Consider the following 24843-nt stretch of genomic DNA (forward strand, 5'->3'; position numbering starts at 1 on the left):
ATGGAAGCCAGCACAGCCTGGCAGCCAACCAGCGCCCTTTCTCCCTCCCAGCCCCTACTGAGGCTGCACCAGTGGCCTCTGCAGAAGCACAGGAGACTGGAGTGGCCCTGGCCCTGGAGAACCTGGCAGACATGGGGGCCAAAGAGACAGGGGCCCCCGCCTCAGTGGGCCAGAAGTCCTGGCTGGTGCGGCATGTCTCACTGTTACTGCGGCGGGACCGGCAGGCCCAGAAGGCTGGGCAGCTCTTCTCAGGGCTTCTGGCCCTCAACGTGGTGTTCCTGGGCGGCGCCTTCCTCTTCAGCTCGATTTTCAACAACGTGGCCGTCACGCTGGGCGACGTGTGGGTCCTGCTGGCTGTGCTGAAGGCCCTCTCCCTCCTCTGGCTCCTCTGCTACGTGGCAGGCACCTCCCACCGGCCACACGCCATCCTCTACTGGGACCCTCACGCGGGATCTGTTTGGGTGCGGGGTGAGTATTGGGGTGCTGGGTAGATGGAGGAGGTAGGGAGGCGGGAGGTGCCAATGGCTGCCCGGCCCTGCCAGGCTCCCTGCTGCTCTTCGGCAGCTGCACCATCTGCCTCAACGTCTTCCTCATGGGCTACGACGTGAGCCACCTCTGCAAGTCGCAGCTGGAGCTCATCTTCCCCGCCATAGAGATCGTCTTCGTCGGCATCCAGGTGACAGGCCCTCCCGCCCCCAGGCCACGGGCCAGCACGCTCCCTACCCAAGCCAAGGGCACACACACCCCAACCTCTGCCTGGACACAGCCTCAGAGGCAAATACCTGCAAGGCTCAGAGTAAGGGCACGCACACCGCAGCCCCCCGTGGGTGCCCGCCTCTGCACACCCTGGCCCTGAAACACGGCCACCTGTGAACCCGCCCACCTGTGCCTGCTTGCTAGTCCCTAACTCACGAAGCCCCTCCTAATGATGAATATCCAGCCCCCTCCTGACTTCCTGTTCTGCACCAGGCACGGTGTTTCCTTTGCGCCCCTTTTTCATTTCCCCGGGAAGTAGGCCTTCCCCTGAGAGGCAGGCACTTGAGTCCCCTTCTAGAGCTGAGGGGACTGAGGCTCAGAGACCACTTGCCAGTGGCCCAAAACCACACAGCAAGAGGACGGCGGAGCCAGGGTCTTCCAACCCAGGTTCCCTCGCTGCGTCAGCAGTTGAAAATGCGCGCAAGCAGCGGAGGCACCCCCCCCCATAGCCCCACCCCCACGTCCCAGGGCCCTGGGCTCAAGGCCCCGTCTCTTTCAGACCTGGGTGCTCTGGAAACACTGTAAGGACTGTATTCATGCCCAGGGCAACTTCACTAGGTAAGGCGGGGGTTCCTTCTCTCCCTCCAACAACTGCTGGGGCTCCCTGTCCCCAACTAGTGCCTGCCCCCCACAGCTTCCCTGGAACAGGGTGACCCTGGGGCTGTGGGTTTGCCCGGGAAATGTCCCAGGTGGCCCCTAGGGCTGCCTCTCCAGATGTCCTAGTGCCAGATGGGATTTGCTTTGAGAGAGGACGGTCCCCGCAAATGCAGGGATGGCGAGAGCTGGGCACCCGAGGAGCCAGCCCGGCTGTATGGGCAGAGTGCGGCCTCTCCGGCAGGTGTGGCCTGATGCTGACCCTGGCCACAAACCTGTTGATGTGGCTTTTGGCTGTCACCAATGACTCCATGCATCGCGAGGTCGAGGCGGAGCTCAATGGCCTCACGGACAATTTCTCAGGTACGGAGGAGACCAGGCCCCCCACCCCTGCAAGTGCGCACCCCCGCGCATGCGCACACACACTACACCCCCTCAAATGGGTGAGGCTCGGGTGAGTGTACAGAGCTGGGAGAAGTTCCAGAGGCTGGATCGTGACTGAGCAGAAAACAGACCTTTACCAATAGTTCTCATCTGGCCCCCATTCTGTGCCTGCCCCGCCAGGGGCTGGCACCCTGCAACCTGTTCCGGGCACCCCTCGCCTGTCAGCCAGCTAGCCATGCATCTCCGCTGAGCTATTCGCTGATGAGTTCAGGTGTGCTAAAAAGCCTTCCGGACTGAAAGGAATGTCTTCCTAACACAAGTGTGGGTGCCTGGACTTACTAGGAAGGAAGGAAGATTTCTGGGGAGGAAGATCTCCCCACATTGTTCCATGTGCTCAGTCCCCACCTGGATGGTCTGACCCTTGAGGGCTATGTCCTGTAAACCCTACGTCGTTTGTGTCTCTGGAGCAAGAAGCCACGCCTGCAGGTATACGGCCCCCCCAAGAGGCAGCACCTCCTGACCTGTGTGCAGCCACGCCTTCCCAGCACGCCCACGCACTTACACACCCGCCACCTAAATCACCGCAGGCCTACACACAGTGCACACTCCTTCTGCCCTGGGTACATTTCTCAGAGGAGCTGTGCAAAGAGAATTTTTTGCAAGTAACACCATGGGTTGTTTTATAATTAAAAATTCAGACTTATCCCTGGCTGGTGTGGCTCAGTAGACTGAGCACCAACCTGTGAACCAAACAGTCGCTGGTTCGATTCCTAGTCAGGGCACATGCCTGGGTTGTGGGCCAGGTCCCTAGTTGGGGGCATAGGAGGGGCAACTGATGTATCTCTCACACATCAATGTTTCTCTCCCTCTCTTTCTCCCTCCCTTTCCCTCTCTAAAAATAAATAAATAAAATCTTTTTTAAAAAATCACACTTAGAGATGAGGAGAAGAACAAGATATATCCATCACCCAGGTGCAAGAATGATTAACATTTCACCATATTTATTTTATGAATGAATCATTTACATTACTGAGATCGTGGCATTTCACCTCAAGCTATTTTGGCGTGCATCTCTTTGAAATATATTTCACTACACCACAACATTATTACAACTTCTAACAAAATTCCTTAACATCATCTCCCTCCTCTACATCGATCTATATTAACTTTTCCCATCAGCCTACGAAACATCTTTTGCGACATTTTGTTCCAATGGGCAACGCCTTTGGTGGTTCATTCTCTTCTTTCCTAATGACACTGAGATTTGTCAAGTTGCTTCCGAGTGGTGGCATTTGACTTGTTCTCCCTGCTTTTCCTAGAAGCCGGAGGTAGGGACCGGAGCCTCGATTAGATTCATACTAAACACTGTGGGCCCCAGCACCCCACAGGTGGGCCCGGGTGCCTTGCGGGGCGCCTCACTGCGAGGCACGATGCCCGGTTACCCCACAGAGCGTGCTGCCTGCGGTCCAGGTGTAGCAGCCAGATCCTCCTATTACAACAACGCTGTGGGTTTCCCCTTGTGCCCAACCAGCGATCTGTGCAGGTGACATTTGGCGCCAAAGACATCACACATTAAATGCGTTACGTAAGCTTGACACCCAAAGTCCAGAATCCCTTTGTAAAGGAAGGGCCGCCCTGTGATCTCTGATTTCTCTCCCTGGGCCTCAGTCTCCATACCCGTGAAATGGGTGGCTGGGTCCCCTCCACCTGCAGCATACTCCAGAGAGTGGGTGGGACATGTTTGTGCAGCGGGTTTCCTCAGAGCAAGGCCCACCTGAATATCTGTCCCCTCTCCCCCCCGCCCCCAGGCAATGACAACAACACCTGCCCGTGCCTCAACTCCACGGTGTGCCAGGCCTTCCACAAGGGCTACCTGATGCTCTACCCCTTCGGCACCGAGTACTGCCTCATCTGCTGTGCCGTGCTCTTTGTCATGTGGAAGAACGTGGGCCGCCGCCCGGCACCCCACGCCAGCGCCCTGCCCGGCACCCCGCCCTTCCACCTGCGTGGAGCAGTCTCCGGGCTGCTGCTGGGCCTGCTGGCACTGGCGGCAGGCGTGTGCGTCTTTGTGATCTTCCAGGTTGAGGCCAGCGGCCCTACCATCGCTCACCAGTATTTCATCCTCTACTATGCCTTCTACGCAGCCGTGCTTCCCGCCATGAGCCTGGCGTGCCTGGCGGGCACGGCCATCCATGGGCTGGAGGAGCGAGAACTCGACACGCTCAAGAACCCCACCCGCAGCCTGGACGTGGTGCTGCTCATGGGGGCTGCGCTGGGCCAGACGGGCATCGCCTACTTCTCTATTGTGGCCATCGTGGCCACGCGCCCCCACGAGCTGCTCAACCGCCTGGTCCTGGCCGACTCGCTGCTGCTCATCCTACAGCACATGGCCCAGAACCTCTTCATCATTGAGGGCCTGCACCGGCGCCCGCTCTGGGAGGCAGCTCCCCAGGCGGAGCCACACTGCAGGGGCTCCCTGCCCGAGCTGGGCCCGGGCCTGCAGCCCGCCTCACAGGCCCCCATCCACTCCTGCGGCCACCTCAACTGGAAGCGGCGGGCGCTCAGGGAGCTCTCCCTCTTCCTCATCCTCTGCAACATCACGGTGAGTGACCCCAGGGGCATGGGGCGGAGTTGGCCTGCGGCCTCAGAAACCTTGCTCAGGAAGGGGCCGTTCGAGGTGCTTTCATTGCTCATTGACTGTCCCAAGGGTGATCGGCTTGTCCCTTTGATTGTCAAGGACACGTGCCTCTTTCCAACTAGCTCTGTGATGCTTGAGAGCAGAGACAGTCCCCCAGCTCCCTGCAGGGTGTCTAGCATGAATGAACGAGCCAAGAGCCCATAGCCAAGTACACTTTATAAACAAACACATAGGATTTTTTACCCTCAGGAAGCTTCCTGTCTCATGGGGGAGACATCAGGGGAACAATTAGGAAATTACCAAATAATCAGTCATCCACTGAATTCAGTCAAAGGAAGAGATCAGAAAGTGCCTGGTTTTCTGAAGAACTTCTGGCGGAAGGTGTTGATGATGATTGCTCCGCCCCAGGTGCTCCTCTCCAGGCAGCGGCTCTGCCTCTCGGGAAGCACCGCAGTAACTCCGTGCAAGGGGCTTTACACCGTCCCTGGTTCACGATGAGGAAACTGAGGCTTTAAGCTGCTTGACCTGCCGAGGTCTCACAGCCTAGGTGGCAGCGCTGGGACGACTCAGGGTGGTGTGAGCTCGCGTTGGTAATGACAGTGCTGGGAATACACCCCAGATGTTGAAACCCCTGGTCCAGGCGGAGAATAAGTAACGTACTGGCCCTAAAGGGCAGCAGGGCCTCAGAGAAGGAAGTGTGGGCCGGAGTGGCCAAGGAAGGCTTCGTGAAAGTTTGACCTGGGCCTTGAGAAGCGGGTGTAATTGGGACAGGGGGTGGGGCCCGGGTGGAGGGGGCAGGACTGGCGGGAGAAAGAAGCCGCTGAAGAAGAAGGTGGGGATCACAGGGGTGCTCAGTGGGACAGAGCAGGTTGTACCATGGGTGGTGGCAACCTGGGGTCTCAAGATCCATCTGGGGTTCAGGCTGGCAAGCCGAGGAGGGGGCTGTGGTGGGTGAGAGGGACCTGGAAGGAGAAGGGCTGGCTCTGAAGGCCCAAGGGTGTGGGATGTGCTGGAGGAGCTTTAGCTTCAGAGGCCTCCCCTGAGCAGAGTGCCTGGGAGCACTGCTCCCCACTCACCACCCTCCTCTCCTCCCCAGCTGTGGATGATGCCTGCATTTGGCATACACCCTGAGTTTGAGAACGGCCTGGAGAAGGATTTCTATGGCTACCGGACGTGGTTCACCATCGTCAACTTTGGTCTTCCCCTGGGGGTCTTCTACCGCATGCACTCTGTCGGGGGGCTTGTGGAGGTTTACTTGGGGGCCTGAGGCTGCCCAAGGAACTCACCCCTGGCAGAACCCCAAAGTGCCAAGGCTGAGAAAATGTAACCCATATTCTCTAAGCAGATGCCCCATCCCAGGAGGGCTTAGGGAAGCCTGGGTGTCCCAAAGCCTTCCCTTCCCCAGAGCCTCACTACAGGGGCAGGGAGAGTGGGTCACTGTTCACAGCCCAAGACCAAGGGCAAAACCTGAATACTGAGCCTCTGATGCCCACGCTGAGGCCAGCACCTGCTTGCCCCTGCTCACCACATCGGTATGGCCCAGGGTGTACCCAGGAAGCCCCACAGCTACTCTGGGAGGGCCAGCCATAAATGACTGAGTCTGGGGCACATGGGGAGAGGTCCCTACCCAGCCAGGCCTCTGGGGTCTGCCTCCTGCTGGGGGTAGGGTGCATGGTCCCAGCTCGGCCCAGAGCATCCCGGAAGCAGGCAGCTCTGCCCTTCTCTCCCCACACAACCTAATAAGCTCATTAATTAGCTACCAGGCAGGGTTCAACAGCTCTCTCCAGCTGCCATAAACCCTGTTTGTTTGATCGATTACATTCAGGCTTCATGGCATTTGTTCCCAGAGACAGAGCTGCCACTCCGGGTATGGCGGGAAGGGACTGTCCTTCAGGGCAGGGCTGTGGGGTTGGGACAGTCCTGTTTCTGGGCCAGGAGAGATCTAAAACCAGTTCTTGTCTGGTCCAAGGGAGAGGTGGAAAGAGGGGCCAAGGCTCTCGAACCCCCCACCCCTCGTCAGCACACCTTCTCTCTGACACAGCCCCAGGTGACTTTCTGGAGCTGACTCACCACAGGGCCTGTGGCCTTTGGCTGCTGAGTCCCCAGGTCTGAAGGACCCTCTGAGTCACTGGGCAGGAAGGGCAGCTGCAAGAGCCCACCCCACTCCCTGAGCCCAGGGCAAACATTGAGCTGGGTCCCAGGCGAGGCTTGAGGGGGCAGCCCCAGGCCTGTAGCAGGCTTTGCATGCCTCGGGGCATTGCCCCGTGAAGCTGAGCCCTGGCAAGCTCAGGGCCAAGGCCCCAGGAGCCCCCAGTGCTCTTCCAGTGGCTGCCTGGGGCCAGAAGCTCCGCTGGGGCTCGTGCAGAAAGCTGGGTGGTGGGCCCCTCACCTCTCTTGAGTGGGCTCTTTCTCTGGGTGGCCACAGCCCAGGAATCCAATTCTCCAGTGTTCCTCCCACCCCCAAGAGAATGACAGACACAGGCTCCCAGTCAGACACTAAGACCCTCTGGGGGCCAACTCTAGGGGCAGCACCTCCAACTCCCCTGAAGACAAGAGCCCGGCCCAGCCTGACCCTCCCCTCCAAGCACAGAGCGCCAGGGCATGGAGAGGGGTTTATTGTGTGAAGAGGCCGATTGTACAGAGCAAAGATCGTAGGGCCAGGAGGATGGAGGGGAGGCCAGACGGGTGGCATCCTCCCCCCACAACCCCCCCCCCCCCGGGTCCTCCAGGCAGTGGGTGGGGGAGGGGGAGGACTGAACAGCTGCCCCTCCCTCCTTATTCCTTTTTGTCCCCGTTACTGGATATAAGGGGCCAGGCTATAGCCACTGACCTGGGAGAACATAGCAGGACACCTTCCACACCTACTCCAAACCCCTAAAATGCATGGGGCCCCCCAGTCTGGCTTTTGCAGTCGGCCAGTCCCCAGCCTCCTCCTCAAGCAGCCTGGCCACGTGCCTTCCTCCCCTAGGCCCCAGCGGCAAGCCGGGCCTGGACCAGGTAGTTTCCAGTTAGGAGACTTGGATGAGCTCCCCTCACCCTGCCCAGGTGCATCATGGGACAGCCCAGAGCTCCCTCCTGGGCAACCCCTTATGGCACAGCGACTGGATGGCCTCTGGGGGTGAGCAGGACAGAGTCTGGGTGGGCACCAAGGGTCAGCATAGAAACAGGACTTGAGGGGGAGCAGAGTGAGGTGGGGGCCCTGGCTGGGGCCTGCAGCCCTGGAGCCAGGAGGTGAGGGGAGTTCAGAGGTCAGAGCCAGCGTCCCAGCCACAAGGGGCCTCCGGGGCCTGCCGCCCAGGACTCGGCCCCTGGGCCAGCCCCCAGCCCTGATCATAGTAAGTTGAGCTCAGGACGGTCAGTGGGTCAGTGCGGGGAGGATGGGGGGCCAGGGCCCCCACCATCCCCTGGCCCCGTCCCTTGCAGGCTGCCGTCCTCACACGCGCTGGATCTCAAACAGCTTCACATCAGTGTCATACCAGACGGGCGGGTCCACATTCCTGCGGGGGGAGCGTGCTGGGAGGCCTCGCAGAAAAGACCGTGGGGGCGTAGGCAGTGCCAGAGCCCAGACCCTCCCTCCCTGAGGTCCCACCTTGGTGTCCCACCCTCAACCAGACAGGACCCCCCCTGGTTATCTATCTTGGCACGAACCCACTACGAAGGTGGGACCCAGTGCTGAGGCCCCCAGTGAGCCCCACTGGGCAGACCCTCCAGTGGACACCCTGCCCCCCCCAGGTAACTGCCCCACCCCTGCAGAGCCCACCTCAGGTAAACGACGCCCCACATGTAGGTGCGGAACCACATGGCCGTGCCCGAGTTGGCCTGGTACTTCCGGATGAGGATGGGGTGGGGCACAGGCAGCAGCCCCACCAGGGTGCCGTGCTGCAGGAACCTCAGGATCTCGGACTCGTCCGTCAGGCCCCTGCCGGGGATGGGCGGGGTGGGGGTGGTCTCTCATGTGCTCATGTGGGAAACCACCATGAAGGTCAAGGGGAACATGGGCTCACCGTGGACCCCCGAGGCCTGTGTTCCCAGTCACACCACCCGCCAAGCCTGGATTGGCCCCTCCTCAGAGCCCTCCTATCTCCCCGCTCCCCCCCAACGCCCCTCAGCCTCACTTGTCAATGCAGATCTTCTCCACCTGGGGAACCAGCACCTGCAGCAGCCTCATGATGGTCTGTAGTGGCAGCTTCGACTTCCAGGAGAGGACCTGGGGGAGGGACCGGGGCTCCTGGGCCTGGGAAAGCAGCCCCCGGAGGCTATTGGACAGGCCTTCCCCCGACCCAGAACTGCAGGCTCTCCCAGGCAAAATGCGTCCCCCATCACCACAGCAGGGGCCTGGCGGGGACAGTGCTCATAAAGAGGGACTATTTTTCATGGGAAGAGCTGTGGCCTTGCACTGAGCACAGAAACGGTCCCCTTGGGTCCTCACCACGGCACGATCAGGTAGGGACGTTTACTGTCCCCGTACAAGTGCCCCGAGGAGCGACCTCAGGAGACACATGAAAGATTGGGCCAGTGATTCGGGGAAAGGAGCTGGGGAGGGTGATTTATTAAGAAAGTTAGTGCTCTGGGCGACTGAAGCTCAGCCTCGCTATCAAGAGGAGGCAACCGAGTTAGAGGGAGGCCCGCCAGGAATACCGACCCTGAGTCTGGCTCCCAGGTCAGTCCTCGGATTTGGACACATTGCCGTGGAGACTCACTTCCTGAGCTGTTCCCAGCCCCAGGAGCACCTGACCCAGCCCCCACGTGGGTGCCACCTTCCCGAACCCTCACCCACTCCGACGTCGGGCTCCATTGTCCACTGGCCGAAGCGCTAGACAGTCGCCGCTGCTCCCGCCAGGCAGGGCTGGGCTCCTGGTCCCAGGAAAGGAATGGGAGTGAAGGGTGGAGGAATGGGAATAGGGTGGGGGCAGAGGGCAGAGAAGTAGCCTCTCTCCCAACCCATGCACAGTCTGGAACCTGGCAGGGCGATGGGGTCTCCCCTCACTAGCCAGTGGTGGGGGGCTCACTCCCACTGAGGGGACAGCCCAGCCCAGCACCCTTTGCCCTGGGCCCCAGACCCAGCCCAGCCCAGCCCAGCCCAGTGACAGGTTTAGGGTAAAGGCCAGCCCAACCTCAGATAAGGCTGATGGATGGGGAGTCTGAAGGCCAAGGGCTTGAGCCCGTGACCAGTGCAAAGGGGAGAGGTCTACGGAAGTCCCCTCCCCAGAGAGTCAGCTGGGTGCTTGCCCCTCTACTGCAGGTGACAGAAGCCAGAGCACCTGGGAGGCCAGGACAAAAGGGGCCGCTCAGCCTCACCCAATCCCAGCAGTCCCCATGGCCCACCTCCTCGGTGGGACTGCCCTCAGCGGAGCCCTGCTGGGATGCCGGCTCCAGGGATCGCAAGGTGCCATCCTCCGACACCTGGGACTTCTCGGTCAGCTTGTCAATGCCTGGGAGGGCCCGGGTGGCGTGAGGACCCTGCCCAGGGTCCCCCCCGAACAGCATGTCCACTGGGCCTGGCCCCCTCGAGGCCCCCTCTTCCCCCACTTTAGAGACGCTATGCCCAATCCCTCCACACCCCCAGCCCTGCACAGTCCTCCCCAGAACCCACACCCAGGCCTGAGGCCCAGCCCCCACACAGCACTCCCCTCCCCGCCCCAGTGCCCCCGCCCCACCCGTTGCCATCCCCATCTCTGCTGTTTCCCAACTCAAGCCGTGCCCTTTGCTAGAGCTGGGGCGACACACCCCAGAGACCCTGCCCACCCCCCAGACATGCCAGCACCACACCCTCTGCCACCGCCCAGCGCTAGACCTGGAGTGGCCACCAGGCTGGTCTTGAGGGTGCCGGGCTCGGCGGGGGCGGCGGGGTGGGAGCCCTCCATGGAGGCGCCCTCCTGGGAGCCCGTGCGGGACAAGGGCTCGGGCGCCCTCCGGCGCCGCTGCAGCGCCTTGTGGATGGCAGGCGGGTCGGTGGGCAGGTTGGCCAGCTGGTGGAAGACGTTGCGCTTCCGGATGATGGCGTAGACCAGGTTGGAGTTGCCTGGGGGCGGGGGGCGGGTAAGTGCTTGGCCTCAGGGAGGCCCTTCGCCTCCCTCTCCACCTGGCAGACTTCCTCGGACAGGATCTTGGAGTGCGGGAGGGTGTCGGCCCGTGGATGGGGGCACCAGGCGGGGAGAACTACCCAAGATAAGGGGCCAGGGCAGGGCTGGCCCCCAGTGGGGAACACCTGCTAGGGTTGCACAAAGATGCACCTTTTGGAAATGAGCGTCTGGGCTGAGCTCCCCCTGGGCCCCCCCTCTCCCCTCAGCACTAAGGGGCAACACTCGGCAAAGTGGGGCTGGCCAGGCATGTCAGTGTCCCTGCCACACCAGCTCTTTAGTGTTTCCACCGTCTCCCTGAGCCAGGTCACCAGGCAGGAAGGGCAATGTAGCACATGCTGGGCCCCCTCGCGCTGACCGCCCGCAGCTCCGGGGGAAAGACACACACGCTTTCCAGGCCTCCCCTGCCTGGGCCACCTCTCCAGTACTTGCCTCTCCCCGCACTGATCTGCTTTGGGTGCAGTATCTCCCCCCAGGGCCTTTGCATACCTGGCCCTTTCCCAAAATGCTTTTCTGTGCAGATATTACTTATTTTGGAAATAATAATACTGCCAATATTTAAGTCACCTGGCACGGTGCCAAGTGCTTTTTGTAGGTTATTTTCCTTGGTCCTCCCACCGCCCCCTGAGATGGGGCGCCTTCCTGCCATTGTTGTGACCACCTTACAGACAACAGCTGAGGCTCAGAGAGGTTCGGTGATGCACCCACTGCCACGGCACTAACAGGCGACAAGGCCCTAACTTACACCAGGCAGCCCGCATCCGTGACACCCGTCAAGGTCGCGCCACTCAGAACTTCCCGTCATCAGATTAAGATGATGGTCCAGGTGACCATGTGTTTAAAGCCTCCCTCTGTGCCTCTGTCCCCAGCTGTGAGAGCCGCGGGGCAGGGAGCATTCTGCCTGGTTCTCCGCTGTGTCCGCTGCACCCAGCACAGGGCATGGTACACAGCAGGCGATCAATTAATACACATTGGACAAACTGGGGGCAGGGCAGAAAGCTATAGTCCCTTAGACAGGAAGGTATCCTTGCCCGCTGCCCACCCTGGTTCCTGCCCCCCACCCCGAGGGCTTGGCCAGGTGCTTCACCATCAAACTGGTACTGGATGATGTTGTTGAAGACCTCCAGGAGGAAGAAGACCAGGTGGTGGTTCTGGGAGGCAGAGAAGAGGAACCAGGTGGTGGAGAAGGCCTCCAGCAGGTGCAGCAGCTTGTTGGCAGCCACCATGGACAGGCTCTTGAGGTAGGGGGACACTGAAGGAGAGGGCTCGGCTTACTCCTGGGGCCCCGCCAGCCAACAAGCACATCCTGGGTCCTGGGTCCTTGTTCCCGAGCCCTCCCCGCCCTCTGCCTGTGAAGTCCCTGAGAAGCCAGGAAGGGCACACCCCCAGAGGCCAAGGCCATACCCCCGGAGGCCAAGGCCACCCTGGCCAGGGCTCCTGCACAGCCCCGGGAACAGGTTAGGCTCCACCCTTGTCCCTCCACCATGTGGACAGCTGTACCGTGTACAAAACCACTCACACAGGCCATCCTGCTCATCCCTCCCCACACCTCTGGGAGGGAGGCGGGACAGACAAAACCACCCCATTTGACAGTTGAGGAGGCCGAGGCCCAGAGGAGTCCGCGAAGCTGCACAGAGCTCTCCAGTTGTAAAATGACTGGGCGGGGATCCAAACTCAGGGCCTTTAGGTCTTGCTAGAATATCAAACTGATAGTCTCCATTTAATTAAATACAGTTTTTTGTGTGTGCAGCCTGTGAGGGGGGAATCGGAGATGAAACGCTGCACACGGCTTGAAGTCACATATTGATGTGCGTCATTCATGTCTCGGGTCCTGCGCCCTCACCCGGCCGGGGCAGGGACGGCTGCCCTGTTCACAAATGCATTCTCAGAGCCGGCCACACTCACCTGGTGCTCGGTAAGGTTGAGGGATGGAGCCAGTGAGTGAACAGTTAAGGGAGGGCCCCAGAGCTCACAGTCACGCTAAAGGCCCTGCACCCCGCCCCCCGCACCCTGGAGTCCAAACCAGATCACATGGGAGTCAGCCCCTCTCACCCAGGACCGTGGTCTCCAAAAGTCATCCTGCCCCAGCCTGCGGCCACCACCTGGCTGGGCCCAGCTCCCCAGACAAGCTGAGCCCCCTGCCCTCCCAGGCAGTTAGCTGTCTGCAGCCCCCAGTGGTGGGTGGGCGGGGCATGCCGCAGCGCCCAGAGACCGTGAAGTCTAAACCCTCACTGGCCCACACAGTAGCCAGGAGCCACATGGGGCCATTAAGCCTTGAAACATGGGCAGTCCTAACTGATATGTGCCGCACATATGACCCCCACACAAATGTTGAAAACCGAATGGGAAAAAGAATACAAAATATCTCAATTGTTTGTATTGGCTACGTGCTGAGATGATGGAATTCTGGATATCATGGGGGATAGTGGATTAAATAAGATATATTTTGAAATTATTGTCGCCCACTTTTTTCTTTCTTTTCTTTTCTCTCTCTCTCTTTTTTTTTAATGAAGCTACTAGAAAATTTACCAGTACATAGGCCGCGGGCTGCCGTTATATTTCTACCGGACAAGGTGGGTTTGAACAGGAAGCGCTGGTGGTGCAGCCCGTGGCCTAGTGCCACCTGGTGGTGAGTGGGGGGAAGGTGGGCTCCGCAGGGCCCCCTACCGTTGACTATGATGGTGAGCAGGCAATCGAAGAGGGGCTGCAGCCGCTGGTGCCCGCTGGTGATGATCTTGTGGAATACCTGTGTGGGGGAGGCAGGGGACGGCCATGGGGTCCCCTCCGTCTCCAGCCTCGGCCAAGAGGACGTCACCTCCATGCACCCAGGTGCCCCCTTACCACGATGAGCAGGTCGGCATGGGTGCCCGTGAAGACCGGGATGTCCATGGGCACGCGCACCGAGTAGGGCTTGTTCAGCCGCACCCCGAAGTTCCGCTCCCCACTCAGAAGCAGCAAGATGAAGACACCAATGTGCATCAGGCCCACCCTAGCTGCGGCAGGTGGCATGGGACGCTGTCACCACACCGGTAGGAAGGGGCAGAGGGGAGCGAATGGGCAGGAGCCCACCCTGGGGAGACTGGGAAAAGCCCTCCTCAGGGCACGAGGCCTGAGCTCCTGGGAGATAAACCGTCTGGCCGTGCCACCCCTCTTCAAGGAACCCCCATCCTCTGCCCATCCCATCCTACACACACCCCGGCCTTACACTGATCTGCTCGGGCATCGTTGAGGAAGTAGAGGATGGGGACCAGGATGTCGAGCACATCACTGCTCTTCAGCACAAAGAAGAGGAATTTCTGGGGGAGGGAGGAGGGAACAGGTGGGCAGGCTCAGAGGGAAGGGCAGCTCTGCCCCACCCTCTCTCCCCCCTGGGAGTGTCCCCAGACGCTGTCCCTATCCCTGGCCTTACTGAGTAGCCACTCCCGCTGAGGGCAGACCGCTGCCCACCACCCTGGGCCCCTGCAGCCGGCCCACCTTGTTGAAGTCACAGAGCTTCCAGAAGAGGACCAGCAGCTCCTGGTGGAACTGGATCTTCTTGGTGGAGTTGGGCAGGTAGGTCTGGAGCAGGGGGTTGGACAGCAGCCGGGCTATGCCCTTGAGGATAAACTGGAAGTCCTGGGAGGGAGAGCGGGGGCCCATCCAACCCGGCTTTCTACAAAAGCCTCCTCACTCCCCCTGAGCCTGGTCCTGTCCTGAGAGTCTGAGGGGCCCAGATTCCAATGTCATCAAAGCTGTCTTGAGGTGAGCCCCTCAGGAAGCTGAGTTCCAGGCTGGCCTGGAAGGACCCCTCCCTTCCACCAAGAGGGGTCATCCCTGAACACCTACTATGTGCTGAGCTTTGCCCTCCCCAAGGCAAGGGAACAGCTACTGTCCCCATGTTGCAGATACAGAGACTAGAGCTCTGGGATCACATAATCATGTCCCCAAGGTCACAAGACCCATGAACTTAGGTCTGCCTGGCCTCTAAGTCCACTACCTTCCCCTCCCTCGACCTCTGAGGAACTTGACATCAGAGCCACCTCCTCCTGGAAGCCTTCCCAGTTACCATCACCCAGTTGAGGCCGTCAGCGCTTTTCTGCATCTTGAAACCCTCACAGTCTTACTATCACTATTTTACTGGGGTGGCCCGAGTCCGTGGGAACTATAGCTCCTTTATGTAGGGGTCCGGACTCCCCCACCCCTATCCCACCTGCATTCCCTCACCCCCTGCAAGACCATAACCGCTGTGGGGTGGGCATCAAGAACCCCCTGAACAAGAGCAGTGTTAGACTCACCTCCTCACGGTGGATTCGGGACAAGTAGTTTACGAACAGGTTCTCAGGCCCTGGAGGCTGCCAAGGGTGGAGCTGGGGTGAGCAGGTGCCCCCACCTTCTGCCCCTACACCAGGCCTAGGTGTTGGCAGCGGTGCCCCCTTAAGCCCCAGGCTCACCACAAGATGACCACTGGGTATCCCTGGCCCAGCTCCGCTAGGGGTGTGCCACCTGCCCGGAGGCCCTGTGCTCCCCCTCCTGTCCTTACGTCAATGTCGTCCATGGCAGTGCCTGTGGTGGTGCCGTCCACGGTGGGGCTGGTGCTGGTGGCACTCTCATGGTCCAAGGTGACGATGAGCACCTGGGCAGCCTCCTCCACCAGGGGCTCCCGGTAGTCGGAGAAGAGCAGGTGGTTGTAGGGGATCCCGTAGCCCACAGGGTCATAGGCACACACGGTGTTGAGCAGGGAGGTGAAGAGGGGCAGGGCGTGTCTGCAGGGAAAGGAGCAGCAGGGCTGCAGAGAACCCCCCCCCCCAGGCCCAGCCCTTCATCCACCCCTGCCAGCCACACAGTAAGGCCAGCCAAGCCACTCCCTCATTCCACACACGTCTCAGTGCCAGCCCTGGGCAGGGGGCGGAGCAGCAGGGCCAGGAGCTTGTCCCCCTCCTGAGTAGAAGGACCCTCCTCATCCTTGCCTGCCCCCAGGGCCGCTCTAGCCTGGGCCAAGGGCAGGAGGAGTTTATTACCAAGAGCGGGGTGGCCAGTCAGGGCGGGGCTCCCTGTAGGAAATCAGACTTACGTCCCTTAGATTCCTCCCGCCAGGAGCTGAAGCCTATTCTTCTTTTATTTTTTTTAAGACTTTATTTTTTGGAGGTTCTCAGCAAAACTGAGGAAGGTACAGAGATGTCCCATATACCCCTGCCCCCACATATTAATGAACCTACATCGTAACCACCCAAAATCCATTGCTTCCACCAGGGTGAACCTTGGTGCCGTACAATCTACGGGCTTGGACAGATATGTGACATGCCCTCAGGTTTTTTGGGGGGAGGTACCCTCCTTTGGGGCTTCTGAGAAGGGGCTGGCGGCCCACAGGGAGGTGGGCTTCCCGTTGGGAAGCAGAGCACCTGCTCAGTCACCCAGTTCCCAGGCCCCAGGGTGACTCTATTCAGAGATTTGTAAGATGTCAGGGTTCAAGCTCCTCATCTTACAGATGAGGGAACTGAGACCCACGGAGGCTGAGCGAGTGGCATGGATGGCCGTTTGCCTGATAAGGCTGGTGAGACAGAAACTGGCCAGCGGTTGCCTGTGGGTGGCAGAGGGAGTCACTGGGTTCCCTTCCGGGGGGAGGGTGCTGGGAGGGGAGGACCGTGGGCAGGAGACCAGGAAAATCTGCAGGATGAGGCATGCCACGTGGGCATCAGAGCCTGGGAGCAAGGGGGTGAACCGGAGCCTTTGGGAACACTAACTCCGGTGCTGCTGGCACAGCCCTGGGCACAGCTGGAGCTGCACAGCTGGAGTGCTTGGACCTGCCCCACAGACTCAGCTCCACCCTGTGACACCTCCTATGCTCACACGAGCCCCCAGAGCGCATGAGCGCCCCCATGCCGGCTGGGCCTCAGGGTATGCATCCCGCCTCCTCCTCGTCAGTGCGCTGGCTGGCTGAATTGTATGGCCGGATACTAGTCACCATAGGTCCTAAGAGCTTAAAAAGTGGCCGGTCCGAATTGAGATGTGCGGTGAGTGTAAACTACACACCTGACTTTGAAACCTGAGCATGAAAGGGGAATGTAAAACATCTCAATAATTTGTATATTGATTACATGTTAAATGCTCATATTTCTGACGTGTTGGGATAAATCAAACAGAGTATGAAAATCCATTTCACCTGGTTTTACTTTTGAATATCACTACTAGGGACGTTTAAATTGCAAGTGTGGTTTGCACTATGGTTGTACCAGATGGAGGATCACAGCACAGGTAGTCACCCAGGACCCCCCGGGCCCCCTCCCCCAATGGAACTTTGGACCTCGCTGGCGTTAAGGTATGGCTGGTAAGTTACAGGTTATTGCCACAAGGGGGCAGCACCTCCCCTCAAATAAGACTCATAGGGCTGGACGTAGCCTCAGCTCCTCAGCCCTTCCAAAAGGAAGAGATGGGAAAGAAAGGCCAGGGGCCCCTCACCTGTTCTCCGTGGAACAAAAGAACTGCACCCACGGGTTGGTGCTGCCACTGTCCGGAGCTGGGGGCAGGTACATGGCCTCAGAGAAGCATGTCAGCAGCAGCTTCAGCAGCTCCGTCCTTGCGGGGCGGGGGCGGGGGGGGGGGGGCGGGGGGGGCGGGGTTCAGTACAGGATCTCAAGTCTCCTCCAGGGGGGGCGTGCCCACCCTGACCAGCCCCAGCTCAAATCCACGAAAAGAAATGGCCCCACTTATCCCCGTGAAGCTGAAGCTGGGTCACAAGTGGGCAGGGTCTCTTTGTAAGACCTAGGCATGGTTCCTCCAGCCTCGAGCTCTGGGCCCAGAAAGCTCACCGGTTCATGTCATGGATATAGTTGGGCGGCGGGGAGTGAGCGAAGCCCACGCCGGCCTCCCAGATGTATTCACAGCTGTCCAGGGAGTGCACGTCCTCTGCTGAGTCCTGGGGACAGGGTCAGGGAGAGATCAGGCTGGGGGTGGCCAACCCACTGTCCCTGGGGCAGAGGCCCCCAAAATACCCCAGGTACTAACGCGCGAGGGAAGAAATGAATGTTCTAAAGCTCTTGAAAGTTCATTTTTCTTCACTCTGGTTCTTTTACTTGCTCAATACAGTTTGAGACAGGGAGAGAGGGGAATGGAATCCAATATGTTTGGTGGTGTGTGGGGGTGGAGGGCAGAGAGCACTCAAGGTCAAGTCCATAGGCCCAGGGGAAGAGAAAGGGCTAGGCCTCTTGAGCCCAAGTCCCACACCCCACTCACCGCCCAGGCAAAGACAATGGGAGCCTGTGCCCAGCCTCCCGGATGCAGGGGGCAGGGCTGGGCACCAGATGGCCCCGCTCCAGCTGTGCCAGCCACCACCCCCTCCCTGGGACCACGCATGCCAGGCAGTCCAGCTCTCCCTGAGCAGCCCTGCCCCCCCACCCATCCTGCCCAAGGGAACTTCTACCAGCCCCACCCCAGAGCCAGAACCCCACCTGCAGCCTGAGGTGGGGGTCAGGGGCTCTCACCACAGTGCTCCTCCGGTGGCTCTGGACAGTGAAATCTGGGCAGAAGAGCAAGTCAGCAATGGCCAGGAGCAGGGACTCAGCCAGAGGCCGGGCGTTCTCATCATCATCCTCTCCCTGCTCAGGACACAGCATCCAGGGGCCACCTCAGTGACAGCTGGCCAAGGGCAGGTGACCCCAGGATTTGGGGAAAGGGAGGAGGACAGGGTCTGGGCCCAGGCAGTCACCGTGAGAGCCTGGAGTGACTCAGAGTGGTGAGGAGACCTCCCACTGAGTGGGGGGGGGGGGTCCTGTCCCCTAAACTCTGGAGCCTCAACCCTGCAGGGAACCCACGTGTCCACCCATTGGCCAGCTGCCTGTCCCTATCTCTGACCAGCTGTAGGGCAGAGATCCCTGTGGAGAGGAACCCAGGGCTCTGGGAGGAGGAGTTGACCCCCACCCCCAATACCTTGCACTTCCCAAAGCCCCGGAAGTTCTGGAGGAATGTGGCCAGCCCTGCACCTGGTTCTCACCCTGTCAATGCAATAACTCCACCTCCCACCGAGCCCCGCCCACCCAAGCCCACAGACCGCTCCTCGCCCGGCCCCAGGCACTGTGGACCAGAAGAAGCCCCTCCAGTCCGGGTCCTCGAAGATGTAGGGCAGCACGCGGGTGAGAAGCCGGCTGCAGTTCAGCACAATTTGCTTCTCCTTCTCTGAGTGGCAGCCGCTCTCGGCTCCCTGCACCAGCTTCTCCACAGCCTGTGGGATGGGCAGAGGGGCACGCTGGAAGGGTGGGGAGCAGGGCCCTGGCACTTGGCTCAGGGTGGGTACGCCAGGCTTCATAGGGACAGAGGCATCAGCGCCACAGGTGGAGGCCCCACCCCACAGGGCCGCCCCTCCAGACAGGGTCAGCCAGCCCAGGTGGACGGAACGTGGGCCAGCCCACCACTCCCTAGCAGAGCCCTGCTACGTGAAAGTGGCTGCCCACCTGAGCCTCAGTTTCCTCATCTGTAAAATGGTAACACTGACAGTGGCAACCACGCAGCGCAATCTAGATGAGCTGGCCTGGGGGAAAGCCCTCACAGCGGGCGGTCGCCATGGTCACTGAGCCCCAGGGACAAGAGACCAGCTCGACCTGGGAGGTGGCAGCCCGTGCTGGGTGCCTGCCCTCTCGGACCACAAGGCTGGGCCGGTTTCCGTTTCCCCAAGAGGGTAGTAAAGAGCTCGGCTGGGAGGGGCAGTGAGGGGCCAGGTGCCCCCACCTTGTAGCACAGAGTGGCCAGGTTGGAGGGGGACTCCTCCCGCACAGCCCGGATCTCCGCCGCCGGCACCAGCGCGAAGACATCCTGCACCGAGGTGGCTGTGTCCGCCCAGAACTGGTCCCAAAAGGCATCATCGGTGGCTTCCACGGGCTGTGGGGGAACCCAGGGTCCAGAGTTGCACAATCCCTTGTCACAGGGCCCATGGTTTGCCCAACGTGCAGCCAAGGAATCTCCAAAGAGGGAAGCCATGGCCCCACTACTCCATCCCTGCAGGTGCCCAAGAGCCTTCCCATGTAGAGGACATCTGTGGCCACCACGAGCCACGGTCAGCACAGGCAGGCCGGGACACATGGCACAGATGGTCAGGAGTCAGCTGGGCATTGAGCTCAGCAGCTGAAGCCCAGCCCAGTCCCTGAAGGACTGTGTGACCATCCACTTCTGGGTAAGTCACCCTCTGCCTCTAGTGGGGCCTCCCCACCCACCAACATTCTCAGGCCACACCGCCAGGTCAAGTGCCCAGGGACCAGACCCAGGTGGTGCCCCTCCCCCAGGGGAAAGACAAGAGGCGTGTACTCATTCCCATTCACTCGAGCTGCCCACCTCAGCCCCAGCCTCCACCCTCACCCAGCACACCCAATAGATGCCAAATCTAAAGGCTTTGACCCCAGGGCTCTCTGACCGCACCTGCTCCTCCAGGTGCCCCTCCAGGCATGCGTGGACACTGCCATTCAGGCTGCTCTTGCCACGGTCCCAACTGCCAAATTTACCTCCTCCATCCCGCCTCCACACTGCCCCCACCCCACATTGAAAGCCCAGCACCAAAGGCACAGCTCCCACAGCCAAGACCTTTAGGGCTCCCCACTGCCGGCAGGATTGAATCCAGACCTCAGCCAGATAGTCAGCCAAGCCCTTACCTAAACACACCTACAGGCATGCACACACGCACACATGTGTGTGCATGTATATACGCCTGTATTTGCTAGCTCTACAATGCAACCCCGCCATATCTTCTCCCCTTTGCTCAAACTGCCCCCTCTTCCCAGCAGGCCTACCCTTCCCAACACACTCCCAAGTCCCACCGGTCCTGTTGAAGCCATGGGCCTCAAACACACATATGCCTTTTGAATCACACAGGCAACCAATGTGAATCATAAACCCCACTTCCAGAAATATTTCCTAAGGAAATGATTGGAGATATTTACACATGTATCAGGATGATAACTGAAGTGTTACTAACAGCAGTAAAAAGTTGGGACCAACCTAACTCACCAACAACCAGGGAATGCTTAAAAAGCCCAGGCACACTCACACATGGAATATTATGCAGCTGTCAGAATCACGTGGTCAAAGGACGTTAATGAATGGAAGCTGCTCAGTGTCACGTTATGTGAAAAACAAAAACAAAACAAAACAAAAAACGAGATCTAAAACTACAGGATGGCCACACCTGTGTGTGAAATTATGTAGCCATAGAAGTCTAGAAGAAAATGACATTGATCTCTCTGGGTGGTGGTTATTTTTTTCTTTATGTTTTTCTGTAAGCTCAGTATCACCACTTTCTTCCTTTCGAATGTTCACCCGCGGAGGGCAGAGTGGCTGGGATGTCCAGGCACACTTCCCCTCCCAAAGACGAGACTGCGGCGTCCAGCAAGAGCCCCTTCCCACTGCCCCAGCCTCAGCTCTCCCCTGCTCTGAACAGGTTCATTGAGGGCCCCACCGCCCCCCTCAAATCCACATGTAATAGGCATCACCCTGGTGATCAGAAAACTGTATATCTTAACAAAGAATTCTGTGTTCTGAAGCCACTTCTTGCAAGAGGTGTCCCGGAGCTCCAGACCGATGGGCCTGCTCCCACCTGGGAACCCCTCCCTGCCCACTCAGTGACTCACAACAGCCCCTGACTCCATGGGTCTCCAGGCTCCTTTAGGCCACCAGCCCTTCCTCCCTGGCCCTGCCATGGAGGCACAGGGCAGATGCTCAGGCAATATTTGTTCAGCTAAAGGATGTAATTCTTCCTAGAGATCCCCCCTGGTCACTAGGCAGGGCCAGGGTTGTGAGCCTCATAAGGTCCAGGAGTGCCCTGGCCCACTCCCCAAGCAACACTCCCCCCTGAGCCACAGGGCAGTGTGTGGCCTTGGCCCTCTGGACAGGCCTGGCACCAGGGCCTGATCAGTCCCAGAACTGGTAGAGCGAGTTAGCTAGGGGAAAGGAACAGAGGCCAAAGGAGGGGCCTTGGGGCTGGGGTTTGCAGGTTAGGACAGCCCTCTAACCAGGTGGCCAGAAGGGGAGCAGGGATGGACATCCAGAAAACACACAGAGCCCCGCCCCCACCCCAATCTGGAAGCACCTCTGGGAAGCTCCCATCTCTACACCTTCCCCGTTTCCCAGGTAACCACTACCCCCTTAATGGGGCAGAAACTCATCTGAACACCGAGGAAACTTGGCCTCTGATCTAGTCCATCAGGCCAATGTCCCCAGGGTAGCCCAGCCCTGAAACAGAGGAACTTCCTAGTTGTGGGAGCTGGCCTTGAACTTCAGGAGAAGTGAATTTCATCTCCCACATTTTCAGCTGGTCCCACTGTGGCTTGGACACATCAAGCTGGTGACCGCTGCCTGACCATACCAGGCTGGCCTGATGCTACAGGTATTGGTCAGGGTCACTTCGGCCACTTAGGCCTCCAAGGGGAGGGACATGGCTCAGTTCCTGCCTCAGTTCCCCCAGCTGGGCTCCACCCAGCCCAAGGAAACTCTAAAACCCAAGCCAGTTTCTTTGAAAAGGAAGTGGGCAGGCCCACGCCACTATGGCCACAGGGACTGAGCTACCTGGTGGGGAGCCAGATACCCTTTCCCCAGCTCTGCAGGACGTGCTCAGGCCGGTGCTCCCAGCGGCCTGAGGGACCAGCTGCATCTTCTGAAACCTCTCTGGGGGGAGGAGGGAAGGACCAGCAGTGCTCCAGCCTGCTAAGGGTGACCTGGAGGACTGTGTCACCACGGCATTGACACTCACACACATGTGCGTGCATGTAAACATGGACCTACCAGAACATGGACCTCCCATCTGCCCAACAGCAGAGAACCTCCAAACAGGCAAGGCCTGGGAGAGGGTCCAGGTCAGGGAATGCCCCCCTCCAGGGCCCCTCCCACCTGGGAAAGACTCAGGAAACACAACCAGAGCTACTGGCCCTCAGCCCCAGGGTCCAGCCTAGCCTGGGGCAGGAAGAAAACAGGATGCAGCACAGGAAGGCTGGGCAGTGGCGGCTCAGGCCCAGGCCACGGGGAAAAAGCGCTGGGCCGGCTTGTTTGTGTTCACCCCACGGCCTCTGAGGGCCTGGGACTGGAGGATACCCTGGGGACAGTTAGCCTGCATCTCCTTGGAGACACGAAGTGGCAAAGTCTGGATGATCATCTGGGACCTGGTCGTCACCCCCAAGCTACCCGAGCCAGGTCACTGCACAGGACCCAAGGTTTTAGCCCCTGAGGACCTCTGCCTCCAGACAGCCCAGGCCACCTCCCACCTACAGGGCCCCAGTGCTCCTGGAGGCAGACCCAGGCTGGTCTCCGGCTTCAGTCCTGTCCCAAGCCAACACACCATCCTCGGCCAGGAGATGAGACAGCGACACCTCAGTCAGATCCATCACCGTATTTGCGGGGGGGCAAGAGCCAGTAGGAATGTAGTCCACCCAGATCCCTTGGGACTTGGCTGAGCTAGTCCAGCTGGCCCAGCAAAGGACCCTGGCAGCTGAGCCAACAGCCCATTGTTCATTTCCCACCAAGGTGCTTCCCTCAGCAGGTGGGTAAACATAGCCTCCTTCCCTCTTCTCTCCGTGGGCCCACACTGGGGGGCTGGCCCACCTTCCACCCACACACCTAGAAGCCCCAACCCTAGAGAGCAAAGTGCCAGAACTGCCCAGGAGCCATGGGAGAAGCAGAGAAGCAGCAAGGAGCAAGGTCTGGTTTCTGTCAAACATCTCCCAGCCGGGAAGGACTCTCCAGAGGCCCTGGGCATTTGCCAGCACCTGACCTTTCTCTCTTGGGAACCAGAGAGGGTGGGACCCATGGTCTGGCCTCTGCAGCTGTGACCAGCTAGCTGGCCGTGGGCAAATGGCTCCCTCCATCCCACTCTAACTGCCAAGGGCAAGAGAGAGACCAGGGAGGGGTGGGGGGTGAGGGTAAGAGGGCAGTCCCAGATGACAGCAGGTCCTGACTCCCTTGAAAGTGGGGGATTTGGGGAGTCAGAGCCGGCATCTCTGTGGCCAGAATGGCCTGGCTCAAGGGGTGAGGAGAGAAGGAGAGAAGGGGTGGGCGCGGAAGCAGCCTTGCTGGGGCCAGATCGTGTTTGTTGGCATCAAGGAGGTGGCCTCTGGCCACTTGTGGACTCGGGGGAGTGTGCAAGCATGGATTAAGCTGCAAGACACCCCCCAGGCCTCACACCAGCAGGTCAAGGGCAATCTGGAGGTTTCTCAGCCCTGACCCAGGAAACAGAGGGTACCCCAAATACAGCCATCCCCACGGCTGGGTCTCAGAGGAGAAGTCCCCTTCAGAAGTGGTCTCAGCTGGGAAACTGGACTCCACGGGCCCTGGGAAGAGGTCCCCTCGCCAGGCTGCTGGGCCTTCCCTGCCGTGGGCATCGACCAGGGCCCAGCGAGGCTGCTGCCGCCGCGCACCAGCTGTTTTCCCCAACCAGGGCGGACACCGGCCCGGCTTTGTTTGCATTGAGTCAGCCGGGTCTGTGCGTCCGGGACCCACGGGCACCGAGGGGCAGCGAGGGAAGCAGGGAGGTGAATGGGTGGGCGGAGGCGGGCAGAGGCTAAATATGCAAGGCTGGAGGAGCGGATGGGGTGGGGTGCGGGCAGGGGGCGGGCAGCGGCGACGCCGGCTGGGAAAGTAGGCACACGTCAGCCTAAGGTGGCAGCCGCGGCTGCGGGGATAGGAATATTCCCGGGAGAGAAGGCTGGGGGTGGGGGACTAAGCTAGGGGATGGAGTCTCTCGGGGTACAGGCCAAGGGGTTTGGCTCCGACCCTGGCGTCAGTATCACCCACAGACCCAGTTGGTTCCCCATCTCAGGGCAAGCCAAGTTCGCGCAGCCCCCTGGCCCAGCCTAGCCCCCAGTCTGGTAGGTGGGTAGTGAGGCCGGGGCCCTGGGCGCACCTGCGTCTTGGTGGTGAGCTGGATCACCGCCTTTCGGAAATTCAGCTTGGAGTCGGCCGACCCCATATCGCTGGAGCCCGATCCGGACCAGCACTGGTCCCGACTCCCGCTGCAGCCCCGGCTCAGGATCCAGCTCCAGCGACACGGCCCCCGCGGCTCTCGCAGGAGCGGAGCACAGCACAGCACCCCGCCCGCCCGCCTCCCCGGCGTCGGCCCCGCCTCCTCTTCGGCCCCGCCCCCGACAAGCTCCGCCCCTAGTGGCTCCGCCTCCAACACCTGCAGCACGCGACACAGTCCACTCTCCGTGCCTGCCCGGAGTCTGTCGCAAGCCTCGCGTCCTTCTCAGCTCCACCCAATGCCTCTGCGCGCTCCCTTCTGCGTCCGAGCGTTGTCGCCGCTCCGTCTCTCCCCTTGCCACCCAGCCTCAGGGCCGGCGATCCTCCCAGCCTCCCGTCCCCGCCCCTCTCCTCAACATTGGTCCCCACGCCATCACTGGACCCACACTTCCCCACAGCCCTCTCCCCTGAGTTTCTTCCTCGTCAGTC

General features: G+C 60.2%; 2 protein-coding genes across 2 annotated transcripts; one reads left to right on the forward strand and one right to left on the reverse strand.

The window, feature by feature from the left end:
- Positions 1-5639, forward strand: OTOP3 (otopetrin 3). Its single transcript, XM_053911276.1, is given in 7 exon segments — positions 1-46; positions 49-468; positions 543-676; positions 1256-1314; positions 1595-1713; positions 3543-4336; positions 5469-5639. Coding segments are annotated over 7 exon segments (1743 nt in total).
- A 1331-nt stretch (positions 5640-6970) lies between these two features.
- On the reverse strand, positions 6971-24505 carry HID1 (HID1 domain containing). The gene is made up of 19 exons (XM_024553642.4): positions 24299-24505; positions 19150-19299; positions 18476-18646; positions 17910-18023; positions 17238-17344; positions 16888-17004; positions 14972-15194; positions 14727-14783; positions 13927-14067; positions 13658-13748; positions 13294-13445; positions 13120-13198; positions 11540-11704; positions 10167-10394; positions 9698-9804; positions 9146-9226; positions 8488-8579; positions 8133-8291; positions 6971-7869 (listed from the first exon to the last, which is right to left on the reverse strand). The coding sequence occupies exons 1-19, from the start codon at positions 24362-24364 to the stop codon at positions 7806-7808; spliced, it is 2364 nt and encodes a 787-aa protein (XP_024409410.2). The 5' UTR covers positions 24365-24505; the 3' UTR covers positions 6971-7805.
- Positions 24506-24843: the final 338 nt, after the last annotated feature.

This window comes from Desmodus rotundus, chromosome 9, assembly GCF_022682495.2.
Source record: "Desmodus rotundus isolate HL8 chromosome 9, HLdesRot8A.1, whole genome shotgun sequence".
Taxonomy (NCBI): domain Eukaryota; kingdom Metazoa; phylum Chordata; class Mammalia; order Chiroptera; family Phyllostomidae; genus Desmodus; species Desmodus rotundus.